This window comes from Rhipicephalus sanguineus, chromosome 10 (genome assembly GCF_013339695.2).
Source record: "Rhipicephalus sanguineus isolate Rsan-2018 chromosome 10, BIME_Rsan_1.4, whole genome shotgun sequence".
NCBI lineage: Eukaryota > Metazoa > Arthropoda > Arachnida > Ixodida > Ixodidae > Rhipicephalus > Rhipicephalus sanguineus.
In genome coordinates, this window is record NC_051185.1 from 21,388,470 (window position 1) to 21,405,216 (window position 16,747).

General features: G+C 47.2%; 1 protein-coding gene across 1 annotated transcript; it reads right to left on the bottom strand.

The window, feature by feature from the left end:
* Positions 1-565: 565 nt before the first annotated feature.
* Positions 566-16,126, bottom strand: LOC119407225 (protein FAM135B-like). Its single transcript, XM_037674106.2, has 10 exons — positions 15,998-16,126; positions 12,136-12,376; positions 10,985-11,038; positions 10,299-10,435; positions 8,923-9,014; positions 8,516-8,616; positions 6,905-7,056; positions 5,540-5,650; positions 3,510-3,626; positions 566-949 (listed from the first exon to the last, which is right to left on the bottom strand). The coding sequence occupies exons 2-10, from the start codon at positions 12,303-12,305 to the stop codon at positions 738-740; spliced, it is 1,146 nt and encodes a 381-aa protein (XP_037530034.1). The 5' UTR covers positions 12,306-12,376; positions 15,998-16,126; the 3' UTR covers positions 566-737.
* Positions 16,127-16,747: the final 621 nt, after the last annotated feature.

Here is a 16,747-nt window from a genome sequence, read left to right on the forward strand (position 1 = left end):
CGAGGCGTCCCGGGCTTGCGGCAGCCTCAGTACGCAGTTCTCGAGGCACCTGCAGCACTACCACAGCTCGGCAAGACGACGGCGACCCACCAGCAATCACCGGAGAGCCACGTCGACAGTTCGACCCGGTGGCACCAAGGGGAGGCCAGGAGTTAGGCCTAACTGGACGAGACGGATGTTCTCGACGAAGGGCCGGAGGATCGGCGACGAGGAAGACTAGCTACGCAGCGGATCGATGACGACGACCCCAAGACGTCGACAGCAGCGGCGACAACTGGGCAGGGCGTCGATCTTCGCATCGAATCGAGGCGACGGGCAACACGAACCGTAAGAACGTTCGATTCGCGTAGCGAGACTGAGGCCCGTGTGCTTAGACATAGGTGCACGCTAAAGAGCCCCAGGTGGTGGACATTTGCGGAGTCCTTCAATACGGCGTCTCTCAATCATATAGTGGTTTCGGGACGTAAAACGCCAACATTTATTACTATACTTGAAGTAACCAGCGACAGAGAACAGCATGATCTTCGCTAAGGAGTGCAGGACGTAGGCTTAAAGACTCAAGCGGAATATAGTCACATTCTATGAAGCCAGTGCTCTCTTGCAATAACACAAGAAGGCAGGTGTTTTTCGTGGCGCGTTCGGGAACGCTACAGCAATTGCTGATAATGTTTTCCACAAGGAATGTTCGGTGGAAGACCGACAGGCACTGATGCCTGTCTGTCGAGGTTCTGCGGTGTTCACTTGAAGCACTCGGCGGCAGAGAGTAGCATGAACTTCTCGAACAGGTTCCGTGACATGAGTGCGCAGACGTGCGACAGGCTGAGGAACACCGATTCCAGATAACGCAGCCGACCGGTGTCGTAGAAGACGTCGAAGCGCCTCAGGTTCACGTCGTCGCGCTTGAGCAGTGGACCCAGGAGGTTCTTGATCATCTCGTCATACGTCTTGCCTGTTAATCACCGCGTGAACACAGGTTAATAAAACAAAAATTAACCCAGGTTCACTGCCTTAACAGCGAAGCTAGCTGGCGTTCCCCAATCGCAAGGCTAAGAGTCATAGAACTTTTCAAACCCAGCACATCAATTTACACAAGCTGAGACTGGCTGAGCGGTTTTTGTCCATATCATGCTCTCGCCCTTTTTCGAATACTAAAGCATGGTTTTTTGTTGTGCTTTTTTGTCAGGAGCGTATTTTTTATAAAGCTTTCTTTTGTCAGACGTTTCGAAGGCCACGGCTCTCGAAACTCCTGCCAATAATTAACGTTTGTTAAAATAATTTCGAAGTAACTTAATTTCCAAAGGTAATAGTAATGTCATCAATTTGGACCAGCTGTTATTTGTAACGTAATTTAGCTACTTTTTAGGAGTAATTTTGCCATCTCTGGTTTACATACTCTAATACAGGTGTCACGTGGTCACTTTTAATCGCGATAGGGCCCGACCTGGATCAACCTTCACGATCGTGGTTGTATCCTTCGCGCAAGCTACAGAAGGGAGCCAGTCACAGTTGAGAAATTATATCCTTATCAGGCTCAATCGCGATCAGCAGCTTACCGTGTGACATCGGTACAAGAAAGAAATTAGGAAAACCGGTGAATTTAGGGCGTCTTTCTGTGTCACATTAATAACCGTAGTCTATCCCGCTTGCCTTTCCATACGTTAGCGCCGGAAGCTCTGTATTACACACTCTGAGAAAAGAAAGAGAGTCCTTTGACTCCTTTCGGAGAGTCCTGACATGACTCTCTTTAAAGAGACACAACTGTCTTTGGAGGTCACTGTACTCCCTTAGGAGAGTCGTGTGACCCACAGGAGAGTTAACGTGCCCCTATAAAGATAGTCGTATACGTGGCAAGTCAGCACTCTGCGAAAGGAGTCAAAGGACTTTATTTTTTAGAAGGCAGTTCACGAACGGGGCGCGCGCTATCTACGTGACATGGTACAGAAAAGTGGCGAGCGAAGAGTTTCCGAGGAAGGCCAGATGGACAATTATCGTTGTGGGAGCCAACATGACGAGAGACACCCCAAATGTGCCTTCATATTAGAGCGACGCGAACAGCCATTATTTACTTTATTTTTTTGACGAAAGCATATCTTACACTCGCGTCCATTGATTTCACTCGTGTATCGCACAGAAAAAAAAACCACAGTTTCGCCGAAAGAATGAAGCAGTGAATGCGATACCAATTAATTGGAATGTTATACGACGTAACTCTAGCAGCTAGCTCTTTCGGATCCGATCTCTCACAACTATACAAAACGCTGGTTTAAGGTAATACGGCTGCTCCAGGGACCTAAGCGGTTTTCATGCGCGCTGTCCTCTCAACACGAAGCTGTGAGAGCACAGCAAGTTTACGAGCCATCTCCTGGTGTCTGTCGAGATAGCGCGCGCGCGCCAGCGCGCGCTTTCTCGACAGATACCAGGAGATGAACAAAGGTCGCAGTTGCTGCTCCAGCGACGTAGTCACCCCTCCCCCCTTACGGGCGCTCCTTCATGCTCCTGTCCAACGAAAGACGGCCGGCACGCTGCCTCTCTGCTTAAGGAGCCATCAACTGCAGGCCTCGCAAGCAGGGTGATGTTATCGCATGCACCCTTCGTGCGACGACGATGACCGGCTTGTTTCATCTCTGCTTCAGCCGCGTTCGTCTCCAGCGCTTCTTTGCTTTTACTTGCGCGTAGGACGTACGATGTGCGAGGCGACGTTATCGATTCCGACTTTATGCGGAACATGACGGAGATGGCAGAAACCAGGCGAGAGTTTCCATATAGTTGTTACTGCAATAAAATAAAAGATAGTCCTCCCTGGGATACAGCTTCGGACTGCACATAGTGGGGTTCCGCGCTGCTCAATTTGGCCCCCGAATATTAGCCTTGGGCCGAAGACACCGGCAGAGCCCAAGGGCCCATGGTCGACGCCTAGAAGGGGTATTACTCATCCCTTTCATTTGCCGGACAGGATATAAATGTGTTTCTCTCTCTATCTCTCTGCGCAAATACCTCCTGGTGCCACCTTATTTCGCAAACTTATTCGGCGTGCTCATACCCTGAAAATGAAATTAGAAAAGAATGTGACGCATGCGGTGGCATCATTGAAATCAGACACATGCTGGCGGGCTGTCCCGCGACTCTCGCCAACCCCGAAGAAAAATGGCTTCACTGGCAGAAGATGATCTCCAGCTGTTCGTATCAGGATCAACTACGGGCTGTCCAGAGGGTTCACGATGGCGCCCTAAGGCTCGGCCTAACGGTGCCGACGTGGACGCGGCCCGCCTCGGTCTGAAAAGACCGGGCTTCAGGACTCTTAATAAAGTTTTGTGAATGAATGAATGATTGCTTCAGCGATATATACTGATATCAGCGTTATATCGAAATCAATGATTCATTCATTCATTCATTCATTCATTCATTCATTCATTCATTCATTCATTCATTCATTTGTTCGTAATAGTCCTCACGAACGCCCCCCATTCGAGCAAAACAAGAAACCCATGATTGCAGCAAACAGAGCGCACCTACGACGGTGTTATCGACAAGCGATGCCGGACAGTGTTGTATGTTGGAGGAATGCACCGGAACAAGCTTGTCCTGGGACGAACCGACGAGCAAGACGTTCTTGAAGTACTCGAGACCTATCAAAAGGCGAGGAACCTTGATTATTCGTAACGCATTATTTCGTTTACTTAACGAGCATTTACCGAGCGCACCTTTTAATTGGCCCTGCAGCACTTTTCCATGCAATCGTCGGATGGCTTCGTCAAAAGAGCCTATTACCTCACGAGTGGACTGCCGCAAAAATTTTTAGAATCCGTCAAGTACGGGTGGAGTCACGGGGATTTGTCGCACATTTCAAGCGCTTTCTCTCTCTCTCCTTTCATACCATCGAGCACGCTGAAAGCTACGCAGGGAGAGGGGTGACAAGGGGGCAAGAAGACGTGTCCCTTCGTCAGCGCGCGTCGTGACCTTGAGCACTTTTTTTTCTTCGAACGCGTTGCTTAGTTTCAATGTGATCGCGAGCACGCGCGTGGGCGCTTGCGGCATCCCGCGGCGGCCACGGTAACTATGCAACCCACGATGCTCAAATCAGCCGATCTCCGTGAACTTTGGGTTTATGGCGCGTTCAGTTGTCTTTAATGCATCATTTGCCGAGAGAAGAGGGAACGATTTCTAGCTTACTTTGAAAATTATCTGGAAATTCCAGGCCGCACGCTGCGCTATAATGTTTGGCTCGCGTCTTCTCAGGAGCCTCGACTACCGATCGGCAGCTTTTCCGACCATGCTGAAAAAGTGTCGCAGGGCCCCTTTAAAGCGCAACTGCAACGGGATTTACAATGCACAAAAAGCCTATGGACGAGAATTTTCATCACTTGTAAGGTGCAGCCATTTCAGCCGAGCCGCTGCGGATCAGGCGGAGCCATAGAGTTTCCTACAATATTTATTAGAGGAAATTGTGGCGCTGCGATCGTTCAGCCACTATGGGAAGTGTGAGTAGTACATGGATTCGCCTAGTCTTCGTGCTTGTGGCTTGGAACGCACTCGTGGCTTTGTTTATTGTCGTGTTTTCACCTTTGTTTCAGATAAAACAATGGCTTGTTGGGAGCCTCAGTAACCTGATTTGAACTGGTAAGCCTAAAAGATCCAAGGTTGCTAAGTGGTACTGCTGAACTTTTGCTGAACTTCACCTTGCGACAATGCGGCTGGAGGCCACGCAGAGCCACACGGAGCCAAAAGAACGAAGTCTAGGCAAATCCATGTACTACCCATCATTACCATGCTGCCTGAACCGCCATGCATTGCAGCTCCCATAGACACTAGCGCCAGATTTCCCTCTAGTGTATTATTAGGAAATGCTACGCACGTGATGGCCGCGTCGACATGTGATAACTGGGGTCAAGGTTATCAGTACTTGCTCTAAACACGGGTGCACGATTAAAATAATCTGGTCTACACTTCAAAATAGTGTGAACACAGAGAAGCATCCGTCCCAAGTACGAAGTTTGTCATAAATACAAGAGCGTCGCAAAAAGCTCGCAAAAAAAAGTAATAAGAAAAGAAGCACTTCTTTATACCGAAACTGAAATTAGCGCTGTCATTAGCTCTCCGAGTGAACGTAAGATGGGGAATGGATCGAGGGATCGTTTTCTTTCTTAGGCGCAACCTAGTGAAATCAACAGACAAGGGAAGTATAGGGGCATTATATGTAGTCTTTTAACTGTAATGTGGTAATTACGATATAAATGCAAAGAAATTGAAGTGGACAAAACGACAGCTAGCCGGCTAGTATAGTCCTACCAGCGGCATGTTCTCTAGCACGCATTACCATGCATCAAAACTAAGTTAGAAGTAGTGCTTTGCTGCATACTTGGTTCGTGTACCTCCTCTTGCGTGTTCAGAAGGTACGGGTACCATGTAGTCCAATATCAATAATTCCTACCTTAGCCAAATTGAAATTCCGTTGCAATTGGCCTCTTGATCACAAGCAGTGAAAGAAAATTCGTTCGACGTTAGTCGGGAAGTTGTTTTTTTTTTTGCATGCAAACCTCACCCGGTGCCTGGCTCAGGATGTACAAGTAGCACCTCCGCAGGTCCGACGAATCCTGAAACGTGAGCTCCTTCACCGAGCCCTTCATGTGTATCTTGGACAGGATTGAAATCTCTGGAATCAGAAACAGCAGAACACCGTTAAGCCCCAATTAGTATTGTGTGAATGCCGCCCGTTTTACCTTACATCAAAACATTGAGTATGACGACTGGTACCCGCAACCTGCGCGAAATAACCCCGTCATGTTGCTACGACACTGGCCGGTAAAGGTAAGGTTGACTCTGACGTAAATGTTCCGAATCGAAATTACGCCAGTATGGCATAAACTCTAACCGTTGGAACCAAGTGTACAGCCGCCCAAATATTTAAATTACGTTCGCGAACGGTGACTTTTCTGTGGGCTAGCGCCATACGAAGGAGCGGAGTTGCAAACAGTGCGAGGATAAGCGCATGCGCACAAAGCGCGCTCAGCTGTGCCTATCGTCTGCTGGGCAGTTCCTTCTTACGGACGTCACCCCATATCAGCGGCACTTCACACGAACAAGCACCGTGAGTAGGCGAATGGTTTTGCTCAAATTTGATGTTCCAAAGATGAACGGTGCAGAAAGGGATCGAGGAAATGAAGTTTAAAGTTACGTCACACGCAGCCACCCATGAAACAGGCCAAAGAACGCGGTTCATCTGACGTGCGCTGATATCGGGTGACGTTCGTATGAAGGAACAGCCTAGCAGACTACAGGCACAGCTGACGGCGCTTTGTGGGAATGCGCTTACAGTCGCCTAGTTCGTAACTCTGCTCCGCCATATGGCGCTAGCGCACAGAAAACTCGCTGCTCGCGCTCGCTAGATAAAGATTTGGACGACTGTACGTGCGTTACTTAGACCTAAATATCGCATTTCAATCCGTGAGGACTGTAATTATATATTTAGGTGCACGTTAAAGAAACCAAGGAGGTAAAATTTAAACCGGAGTCTGTCACTGCAGTGTTATTCTTAATCATATCGTTATTCTGGCCAGTAAGAACCACCGTATTCAATATTGAAACTGCCTACAGAATCGTAGAAAGCTTGCGCAAATAATACGCACTAAGTGCTACACACAAAGCGTGTTCTCTTGAATACTTGGACGAAGAAAAACACGGCGCCGATCAGAGTCAAAATATATTCGTAGAAAAAGACGTTTCGGCTCCTGCACGGACGCCTTGTTCGCAAAACGCCCGAAAAGTCTTTTTCACAAATATATTTTTACTGTGGTCGGCGCTGCGTTTTCCTTCGTCCGTGTTACTCCCCGACCAGACGGGATTCCGTCCAACTCTTGACCATCTTGAATACCCGCGAGAAACTGCGAGATGTAGACAAGACACTTACGAAACCTGAGAAACCTGCTCTTGACGTACACGACGCCGAGGTGCGGACCATTCACGGAGAAGAAGGTGTGCAGGTTTCTGATGTACGGTCTCATCTGGGCGCAAGTGAGGGCGGCGCGCACTAGGACACATCCGAGAGAGAATCCGATAAAACTGAAAAACAAAAAGCGATGACAGGGCAGACATGGAAGATTAGGAAGTAGAAATAGATAATGGTGTCGATGTGGGCTTGTTGGTATGTCATTTTCACTTTGTAAAAAGCGCAGAAAAGAACTAGGACACACAGGGAAAGAGGCATCTGACGTCACACATCGCGAACTTCCAACGAAATGTTCTGTTTTCGTTTTCGAGCAGTACTTGCAACCCTTAACATTGAATGACACGTGAACATTCCATAGCAGAAAACACAAATAAGAACTTTTCACTGTGAACTAATCTACTGAGCGTAATAATGATAATCGATGGGGTTTAACGTCGCAAAACCACGATATTATTATGACGGACGCCGTAGTGGAGGGCTGCGGAAATTTCGACCATCTGGGTTTATTTAATGTGCACCTGAATCAAAGTACACGAGCCTCTAACATTTCATCTCCATCGAAATGCGACCGCCGCGACAGGGATTCGATCCCGCGACCTTCGGGTCTGCAGTCGAGCACCATGACCACTAGACCACCGTGGCGGGCTGACTGTGAACTAAGAGAACAAACTTTTGGGCTAGTTGGTTTGTGACGTTCTCTTTTTTTTTTTCTGTGGTCCCTGTCTTAACAGCGCTATGGCTTCAATGACTATGAACTAGTCTACTGAGAAAAAATTTCACCTGGTGCAAAGATAATGGGCCTCATTTTCTGACAAGGTGATCGGTGGGTTACTAACGCGTGCGTTTCTGACAAGGCGTCGATCGCCTTGTCAGAAACGCATGCGATGGACGCCCATGTGTCGAGTCGGTGCCGGAACTTCCCGCTAGGTACCGCCACCCGTATTTTCTTTTTGGGAGTTTTCTGGCATATTAACTGTCTACTGGGGACAAGAATGGTGGCTCGCCACGGTGGTTCAGTGGTTACGGTGCTCAGCTACTGACCCGATGGTCGCAGGTTCGATCCCGGCCCTAGGCGGTCGCATTTCTATGGAGGCTAACGCTAAGAAGTCCGTGTACTGTGCGATATCAGGGCGCGTTAAAGAACCCCAGATGGTTTATATTTCCGGAGCATCTTCACTACGGCGTGCTTCATAATCACATCGCGGTTTTGACACGTAAAACCCCAGATATTACTGTTATTACAAGAACGGTGCTAGTATTATTGTCAAGGGGTAATTTCATAAGGCCAGAAAAATTTCTTTCTTCACATATTTCCCCTGGAAACTTAGGTTGATAGATTCAAAGGAAGGCAGTTTCAGTAACATTAATATGTGTGCCAAATAAATTCGGACGACGAAATATCACTATCACATTTATCAGCTTTTCGCATGACGATGGTACCAGCAGCTGCCTACCGTTTGGTTCTAACCTTTAGAGCTAAAGGAATCAAAATATCATTATCAAGGATCAAGGTAATTATTTAAATAAAACGAAGATAACAAATGAATGAGTGAGTCGATTGACATTTCATACCTAAGCTTGAAGTTTGTCGTTCCGATGTTGTCGAGGTACGATGCTACCTCGACAGCCAACCTCAAGCCGCAAACAGATATTTCGTCAAAGGTCTGTTCTTGCTGGAACCGAACAGGAAAAAGAAATAATTCAAAATTAGTGCAGTGCAATACCAGGTGAGGTGAAGAAAGTTTCCAATGCCTCCGATCCCGGAGGCAGTGCGAAACCACGTTAGGTGCAGAAAGTTTTCAGAGGGGCGCGGGGGTGTATCAATAGATCGATTGAGAAGCAAAAGACGAAGATAGCTTTCACCTTCGTGCCGTCTTAGGCATAAGGAAACATGTGAGTTTTTTTTTCGCGTTTTTCATCTTCGCATGTGCCCAACCAATCCGTTGTCAAAACTCTTCTGAACGAAACGATGAGCTTACCTCGTTGGCTTCGGACCAGATAAGGATGTGTTTGGGCGCGCCTATCAAGAGCTTCATCCACCTCTTTGCCCAGAAGAAATCGCTGCTCTTGCCTAGGAAGGAAATAAAGCATTGACACTGTAAACTACACGCACAAGGAGACATTTATTCATCATGCTCACTCAGCAACTGTGCACGACTATACAGTTAGCTTCAAGTCTCCAGTACTGCGCATGCCACTCGTGATGTGGCGCATTCCCGCAAACGTCATTCCGAATTGTGCCGACAGTCATGTAAAGATGATGTCCGGTACCATCCGGTCACACATGAAACTGGACGTAACGGTTCAACGGTATTGCCGGTAACACCCGGTTACGGATCCGCTTACATCCTTATCCTGTACATCCGGTCACCTGCCGTTACGGATCCCGTTACATCATGATCCGGTACACATGGTAGCATCTGGTTACAGATACAACCGGACGTTAAAGCACAGCGGAACATCCGGTAACATTCCTTTACGGATCCGGTTACATTCTGATCTGGTACATCACGTAACATCCTGTCACGAGTCAGGCTACTTCCTGATCCAGTACATCTGGTAACAGCCGAATATGGATATAACCGGATGTTATCGGATGTTACAGCTGCATCCGTAACGGTTACGGGTGTAACCGGATGTACCCAGATGTATGGCCACGTAAGTCCACTTACATGCGTTCCCGGACGTGGAATATCACGAGGGTGCAGTTTACAGCCACGTTTGGAAAGGTATTACTCGTTTCAAAGCGCCGCTTTATTTGCGAGCACCCGCGTGCTTGCGGATCATGGCTGATGCTGGTGTTGGATGCTGCCAATTAAACAAACAGGTTACACTCACGAATATTTTTTTAAAAAACGTCGAACATCCAAGGCGATCAGAAGTAACTTCCGTTATCTCAATTCCAGTCGGCCAATTTATTTCTGGGTAAGCATTTTCCGGCCTTACGTTTACACTTCGCAAACGAACGGCTACATTAGGAGTAACGTGTCACAGTACGTCGTATGCATGAAGGAAGGAAAAAACTAGGTGGGAGCATCCCGTGATTTCGCTAACCTCGGCAAGCCAACCTTCTCTGACGCCTCCTCCCTCCCCGTCACCTCCCACCCCCCAACACACCCACCGACCAGTGCGCGGTGCCTCCTGGGTAGGAGGGTAGGATTGGGCCCCTACAGCGCCCGCAGCAGACACAACCAAAGCGAGCCGACCAATCCTAGCGCTTGCCTATAACGTTACCAGGGCCCATTTCTCCCTTAAATATTTTCATTGGATTTCAAGATTGTCCCGTGACACTTTCTCCCAGTTTTCTTTTTCCCTTCATGATCGTATCGAAGAGAGGCAGGCATGGCACGTCTACCTCCGAGACCATTGACAAAAACGACGAAGTGTATTGGCTCCGAACTTCGGTAGATGGCTCCGATCGACTCGCAGCTTCCCTGAAGCTGTCGGAACACGAGAGTCCGCTTGGCGAGACCGACAAACTCCGGCTCTGACCTGCGCGTTCGGATAAAATGAAAGTCAAACAGAAGCCTCCGCGATCAGCTCCGCCAGCGCTGATCGCGGAGGCCACACTTTAGCAAACAAAATGTTTGGCTGGTTTCTTGTCGTGATGCGCGAAGAGTTCATCAGAGAGAGGCAAAGGAATAGTTGTACACAGGCATAATTCAATTCAATTGTTATAACAGCCCACGGCCACCTATAGACGACATTAGCCAAGAGCCAGCCAATACTAGGCGGTACTGGTAATATAAAAGGAAATACGATACGATATGCGTAAAAATTATAATTTTTTAAGATTGGTTAATGTACTGCTGTATACCTCGTCCTGATAACAGCTTTAGATGACAGTTCGCGTACCCTACTTTTGAAAAACTAACTAGTTTTTTCCATATTTTAGTAGAGAAAACGGCGTTTTTTAATGCGGACACAAAAATTGTTTGTGACATCCCAATTTCCCTCCCATAGAAAGCATCGCTATAAATATTTGACTCGACCGCATGCACGAAATTTTGATTTACGATACTGGTACATTGTTGCACTTACATGATCCAATCCGTGCGCCTGAAAAGGTTGATGCGGCTCTTGAGTTTTAAGAACCTGAAAAAAAAAAAGAAAGAAAAGAGCATCCATAAACAGCGTAGAATGTGACCAACACTTGTATATAATAATAATAATAATTGCTGGGGTTTAACGTCCCAAAACCACGATATGGTTATGAGGGACGCCGTGATCGAGGGCTCCAGAAATTTCGACCACCTGGGGACTCTTTAACGTGCGCCTAAATCTAAGTACACGGGCCTCAAGCATCTTCGCCTAAATCAAAAATGCGGCCGCCGCGGCCGGGAATCGATCCCGCGACCTTTAGGTCAGCAGTCGATCCCCATAACCGCTAGACCACCGTGGTGCGTGCCAACACTTGAACCAAGTTAACATACGATAACACGTACTTGATTATTTTGTCATTTATTTACATGCCGGGTGCATCGCTGGTGAATCTTTCTTGGTCGTATTCATAAACCTCTAATGTTCTGAGAGACAAACAAACAAAAATTCCGGTTTCGCACTTGTAAACAGTCTGCCAGTTTTTTACGGGCAAGAAAGAGGATAAGATTTTGATTCCTAAACGCACAAGAAAGGGCAACATACATGAGCCGAATGCTTCTGGCCCGTCCTTCGCATTCGAAGTCATTTGAAACATGTTCCAATAGACAGTTTTACATTCCACACATAGGCGCCGCCGTCTAGGGCTGTTAATAATATTAATAATAATTGCTGGGGTTTTGACGTCCCAAAAGCGCGATATGATTATCAGGGAAGCCGTAGGGGAGGGCTCCGAAAAATTTTACCACCTGGGGTTCCTTAACGTGCACTGACATGACACAGGCCTCTAGAATTTCCCCTCCTTTGCGACCGCCGCTGCCAGGATCGAACCCGTGACTTGGGTCAGCAGTCGAAAATCATCACCACCCATATACTTATAAAAATACATATTAAAGCATAACTATATTATTATCATAATGTTAAAACCTATGTTATACCATGTATCTTACATTTTGTCAGTGTATAATATTGTTTTTTTATGATTTCTTTTGTTTATTTTTGTGTTCTCGGTAACTAATTTGTAGTCTCCCTCCCATAATACTCCTACGTGTAGCCTGTGAGGCGTTTGTAAATAGAGAGATGAAGTTAGTCACCTTTCGTGGACCGATCTGTCGCTCTCAACGGGCTTGTTCCTGACAGGCGCCGAAGCTGCGCTGCTAGTCGCTGCCCCAGCGTTCCCTGCCGTCGAGTCCGCGAACAACATAGGCGTGTAATATGGCGGAGGACTCGCCATGTCCACCATCCTGTGCGGAGTGTGGACCATGGCGTTCGCAATGCCGGTGCCATGGGTGACTCTGGACTGGACGCCCACGTGCACCTCAGAGACGCACCCTTCTGCAGAGAGCGAGGGAAGCAAGGCAAGGCAGGCAGGTTAACCAGAAGCACGTCCGGTTTGCTACCCTGCACTGGGGAAAGAGATCAGGAGGCGAAAAGAGAGACAGAAAAAAGGGAGGGTCGGCAGAATCACGAGCACACTTGGGAGAGCACATCCAGTCTACACTCTAAGAAAAAAAGGTGTCATTTGACTCTTTTTTTAAGGCGAAAGCCTTAGATGCCCCATCAAACGCGAAAATTGACCGTCGGCGTCCCGCGACGTCGGGCACAGCACGAGCGAAACATCATCACGTGATGACGTCAAAATGTGACGTCATAATGACGTCACAGATCGCGAAAATTTGCGACGTCTTCATGACGTCACAAATTCTGGCGTGACGTCAAGTGATGTAACGTCACATTATGGCTTGGTCAAAGCTGTGCCGATAGGCAGTGCAAAACCAGGTGAGGTGCCTCCGATCTTGGAGGCAGTGCAAAACCACGCTAGGTGAACAAAGCTTTCAAAGGGTGGCGGGGCAGGATCAGTACATTCATCAACTGAGAAGAAAAAGAAGATGGCTTTCGCCTTCGAGTCGTCTTAGGCGAATGCACAAGGGACCCTGTGAGTTTTCGCTACACAAGTGACTCACTCTCACATGTACAACTCCCTTCACAGAGGCACGTTGACTCTCTTTATCGGAGTCGTTGGACGCACGACTTTCCAAAGGAGAGTCAGCGTGTCTCTTGAAAGAGAGTCATACATCTCGCGACTTTCCTAAAGAGAGTCAACGTGTCCCTCTAGAGAGAGTTATACATATGAGAGTCACATGTGTTGCAAAACAGTCAAAGGACGCCTTTTCTTTCATGGTCGCACAGATGTGTTGGCTTTATTCTGAAAGAGGGCGTGTATGGGGTCCATGACGGAGGCTGCAGGGCGGAGGTGCAGGATTTCGCTCACCCTACCGAAACTGATCCAGGGGTGGCGAAGCACAACCCAACCCCTCCTCCTACCAATGCATGAACGTCCAAATGTTCTTGCAAGCGCATATTATTAGCTCACTACAGCTCTGTCCATTATCTTTGCTTAAATAAGCATGTGGTCAGATAGAACTGATAACTATCCACACAGACTGACAGTTATACTTCTGTGCATACTTATGGTCCTAACACTAACGTTTCTATTAAAGAATTGATTGATTGATTGATTGATTGATTGATTGATTGATTGATTGATTGATTGATTGATTGATTGATTGATTGATTGATTGATTGATTGATTGATTGATTGATTGATTGATTGATTGATTGATTGATTGAACACCCTGCGCTGTAGTCACTGAAGAATTGCTGTATTTTGGCTGAAGATGTCAGAGTTTTGTATCAAATTTCGAGATAAGAATACAAAGAATCAGTACCCTACGGGAAAAAAGGACATTTTAGCATAAGACATCGGAAGACGATCGTCGAAACTATAGCTTTTGGATGGGTCTCGAATGATAAGCTTCTGAGCCCGATATTTATCGGCCAGTCCTACAGATTAGTTTTAGAACACACTCCAGGAATATGAAAGCTACCTTTATTAACGGAATCGAAAAATACAATGAATATATGAAGGTACAGCATTTTCAGATGTTGGACCAAAAGTAATAACATTCCTCACCATTCAGGTGGGGCCATTCCTCACCGTATTGCTTCGTGAGCCCGCACAGTGGACAGAGTTCGCCGAAGCGGTCGTACTGTTCTTCGAATATGACCACGGGTCGCGTGGGACATTCGTCGACCTCGGGGCAGAACACCTCGAGCGGTGGAATCATGGCCGGGAACTGAAACTCGCGAATCGCCTGGACCAACGGACGATATGATCCAGTCCTGCAAGGCCATGAAGGAAAAAAAATTACCCCCGTTCCACCCAGTGTGAGATCTGCACAAACAGCAGAGCTGTGGTTAATTCTCCTGTGTTTTCCTTGTGATTTCCTGTGATGTTTTGTGATTTTGTGAGGGTGTCCGTGATTAGGTTATTTGTCGAGCAAAGATGCACGGGAAAGGACGTGTGGCATGCCCTTGACACACCTGCCCCTGTTACAGTGACTTTACGCCGCCCTATTCACGCTTTAAGCTGCGGACACGTCTACGTAGGCTAGACAGGCCATTGTATTATTTGCTGATTAGCTGAACATAAGAGGCCATTAACGGGAGGATTCTCGTCTAATCCTTCGTAACGTTGTTTCAATAGTTAATGCACGCCACAACTCGATTAACGAGTCGTTTTATACAGGCGCGAGAGCGAAGAAACGTGTGCAATCCTTGACGCGCGGCATTTCAATGTTAATGGAAGTGCATGCGCGTGAGCCAGACATGCATTAACTTGCATAATGAAAAAATTAGATGCTCAAACACATATCTCTCGAGTAGACCTGCGCGTGTGCCAGATCAACGGGAGGCGCTGTCATTCATGAGCATGCGCAGATGGCTTTTGTGTTTGCCGCCTACTTCGCCACAGTGTGACCTTTCACTGAGCGTTTCTGTTGCCTGGCTCGTTAAAGAACACCAGACGGTCAAAATTTACGGAGCCCTCCACCACGGCGTCCCTCATAATCATATCATCGTTTTATGACGTAAAACCCCAACAATTATTATTATTGTTGTTGTTGTTGTCGTCGTCGTCGTCGTCGTCGTCGTCGTCGTTGTTGTTGTCGTCGTCGTCGTCGTCGTCGTCGTCGTCGTCGTCGTCGTTGTTGTTGTTGTTGTTGTTGTTGTTGTTGTTGTTGTTGTTGTTATTGTCTGGCTCGCTTCTCTTGTGTCCGTGTTGCACGCCTGACTTTTTTCACGATGCATAGCAACCAATTAGCTCAACTTTCTGTCGTAAAATATACAGAGGGTGTTTTATGTTGTTGTTAATAGCATCTTTATTATTATCTCCTGGTCATGTAGTAGCACATTTCTACTTCTTGAACAAAATTACTCTAAGAAGCGCGCATTATTTTCCCAAGACATCAACATCAATACTCGAATGACAACCTGCGTGTCTCTAACTTTCACACCAATGTCCCTACGGCACATACAGCGATATGTGAAATGGGTCGTTGACTTCGAACGTATCATCCATTCGGAACTAGTTAAAGCTGCACTTTGGGCTAGTTGGTTTTGACTTGGAAACAATTTACCCGGGAGAGTAGGGAACAAAGAAAAACGCACTCAGGATGATCGCTGGGCCATCGCTATGACGATCACAGGACGAGCGCGAAGGACGCACACAGGACGAGCGTACGTGACGATCGCACAGGACGATCTAGCTATCCTCCTGTGTGCTTCTTTCTTCGTCCCTGTCTTTGGCTCGCTGGTAAAATGTTTTCACTCGGAATTCCGAAAATTTTGATGGCTTCAAAATATGCGTTCTTTGTGACGAAACCGATGTCTTCTAGCTTTTTTGGTTTGTTTTTGCTTTCTTGAGTGCTAATGGATAATAGGACGTTTTGTTAAAGACATAATTGAAACGACAGTGCATTTCGCCACTAAATTGACAGCCTCCATCTAAGAACTGCCGCTAGCTTCAACACTGTTTCCCACTGAACGTGCTAAACATATACGTCTGCCAAGGAGACTCGAAGTATTCGGATGTATGGAATCGCCATCTGGACTCACAGGCAACCCTGGGAAGCGAGGACGCAAGCGCAGCGGTCCTTCTCGCAGCTGAAGTACAGCTCCTGGAAGTGCTCGGCCTTCTTGCGGTAGTACTCGGCGCACAGGAAGCGCTTGGCCCTCGCCCTTCCCACGACGAGACGGAGGAAGGCCTCCCAGAGGAGGGCGTTGAGGCAGCACAGCGTGGCCACCGTCTCTCGCGCGAATTCCACGAACGACTGCTCGCTGCTTACAACCTGCGCGAGAGTGATTGATTGATTGATTGATTGATTGATTGATTGATTGATTGATTGATTGATTGATTGATTGATTGATTGATTGATTGATTGATTGATTGATTGATTGATTGATTGATTGCACAACGTTAGATAATGGCTGTATAAAACAACGATGAGGCCCACGTGGGCCACAGACACTTGGTATTACCGGACGAGGCGAATTTACTGGGCTAAATACGTTTCCCTCGATTAAACGTCTTCGCTGGTGATTACTCGCGCATTGAGCTCTAAGTACAACGGCGCCGTTTGCTACCCTTTAGCTCTGCACTGGAGAGAAAAACCCCACAAGAAAGACCACATGCATTGTAAGGCTTGCATCTAGTGAGCCTATTTAATTTGTGTCGTGGGAGACTTCATAAATTAATTTTAAAAACATCTCCACTTTTACGTGCCAAAGCCGCGATATGGTTATGAGGCTGTAGTGAGGGACGCCGGAATAATTTCGGCCATCAGGAGATTTTTTTAACGTGCACCT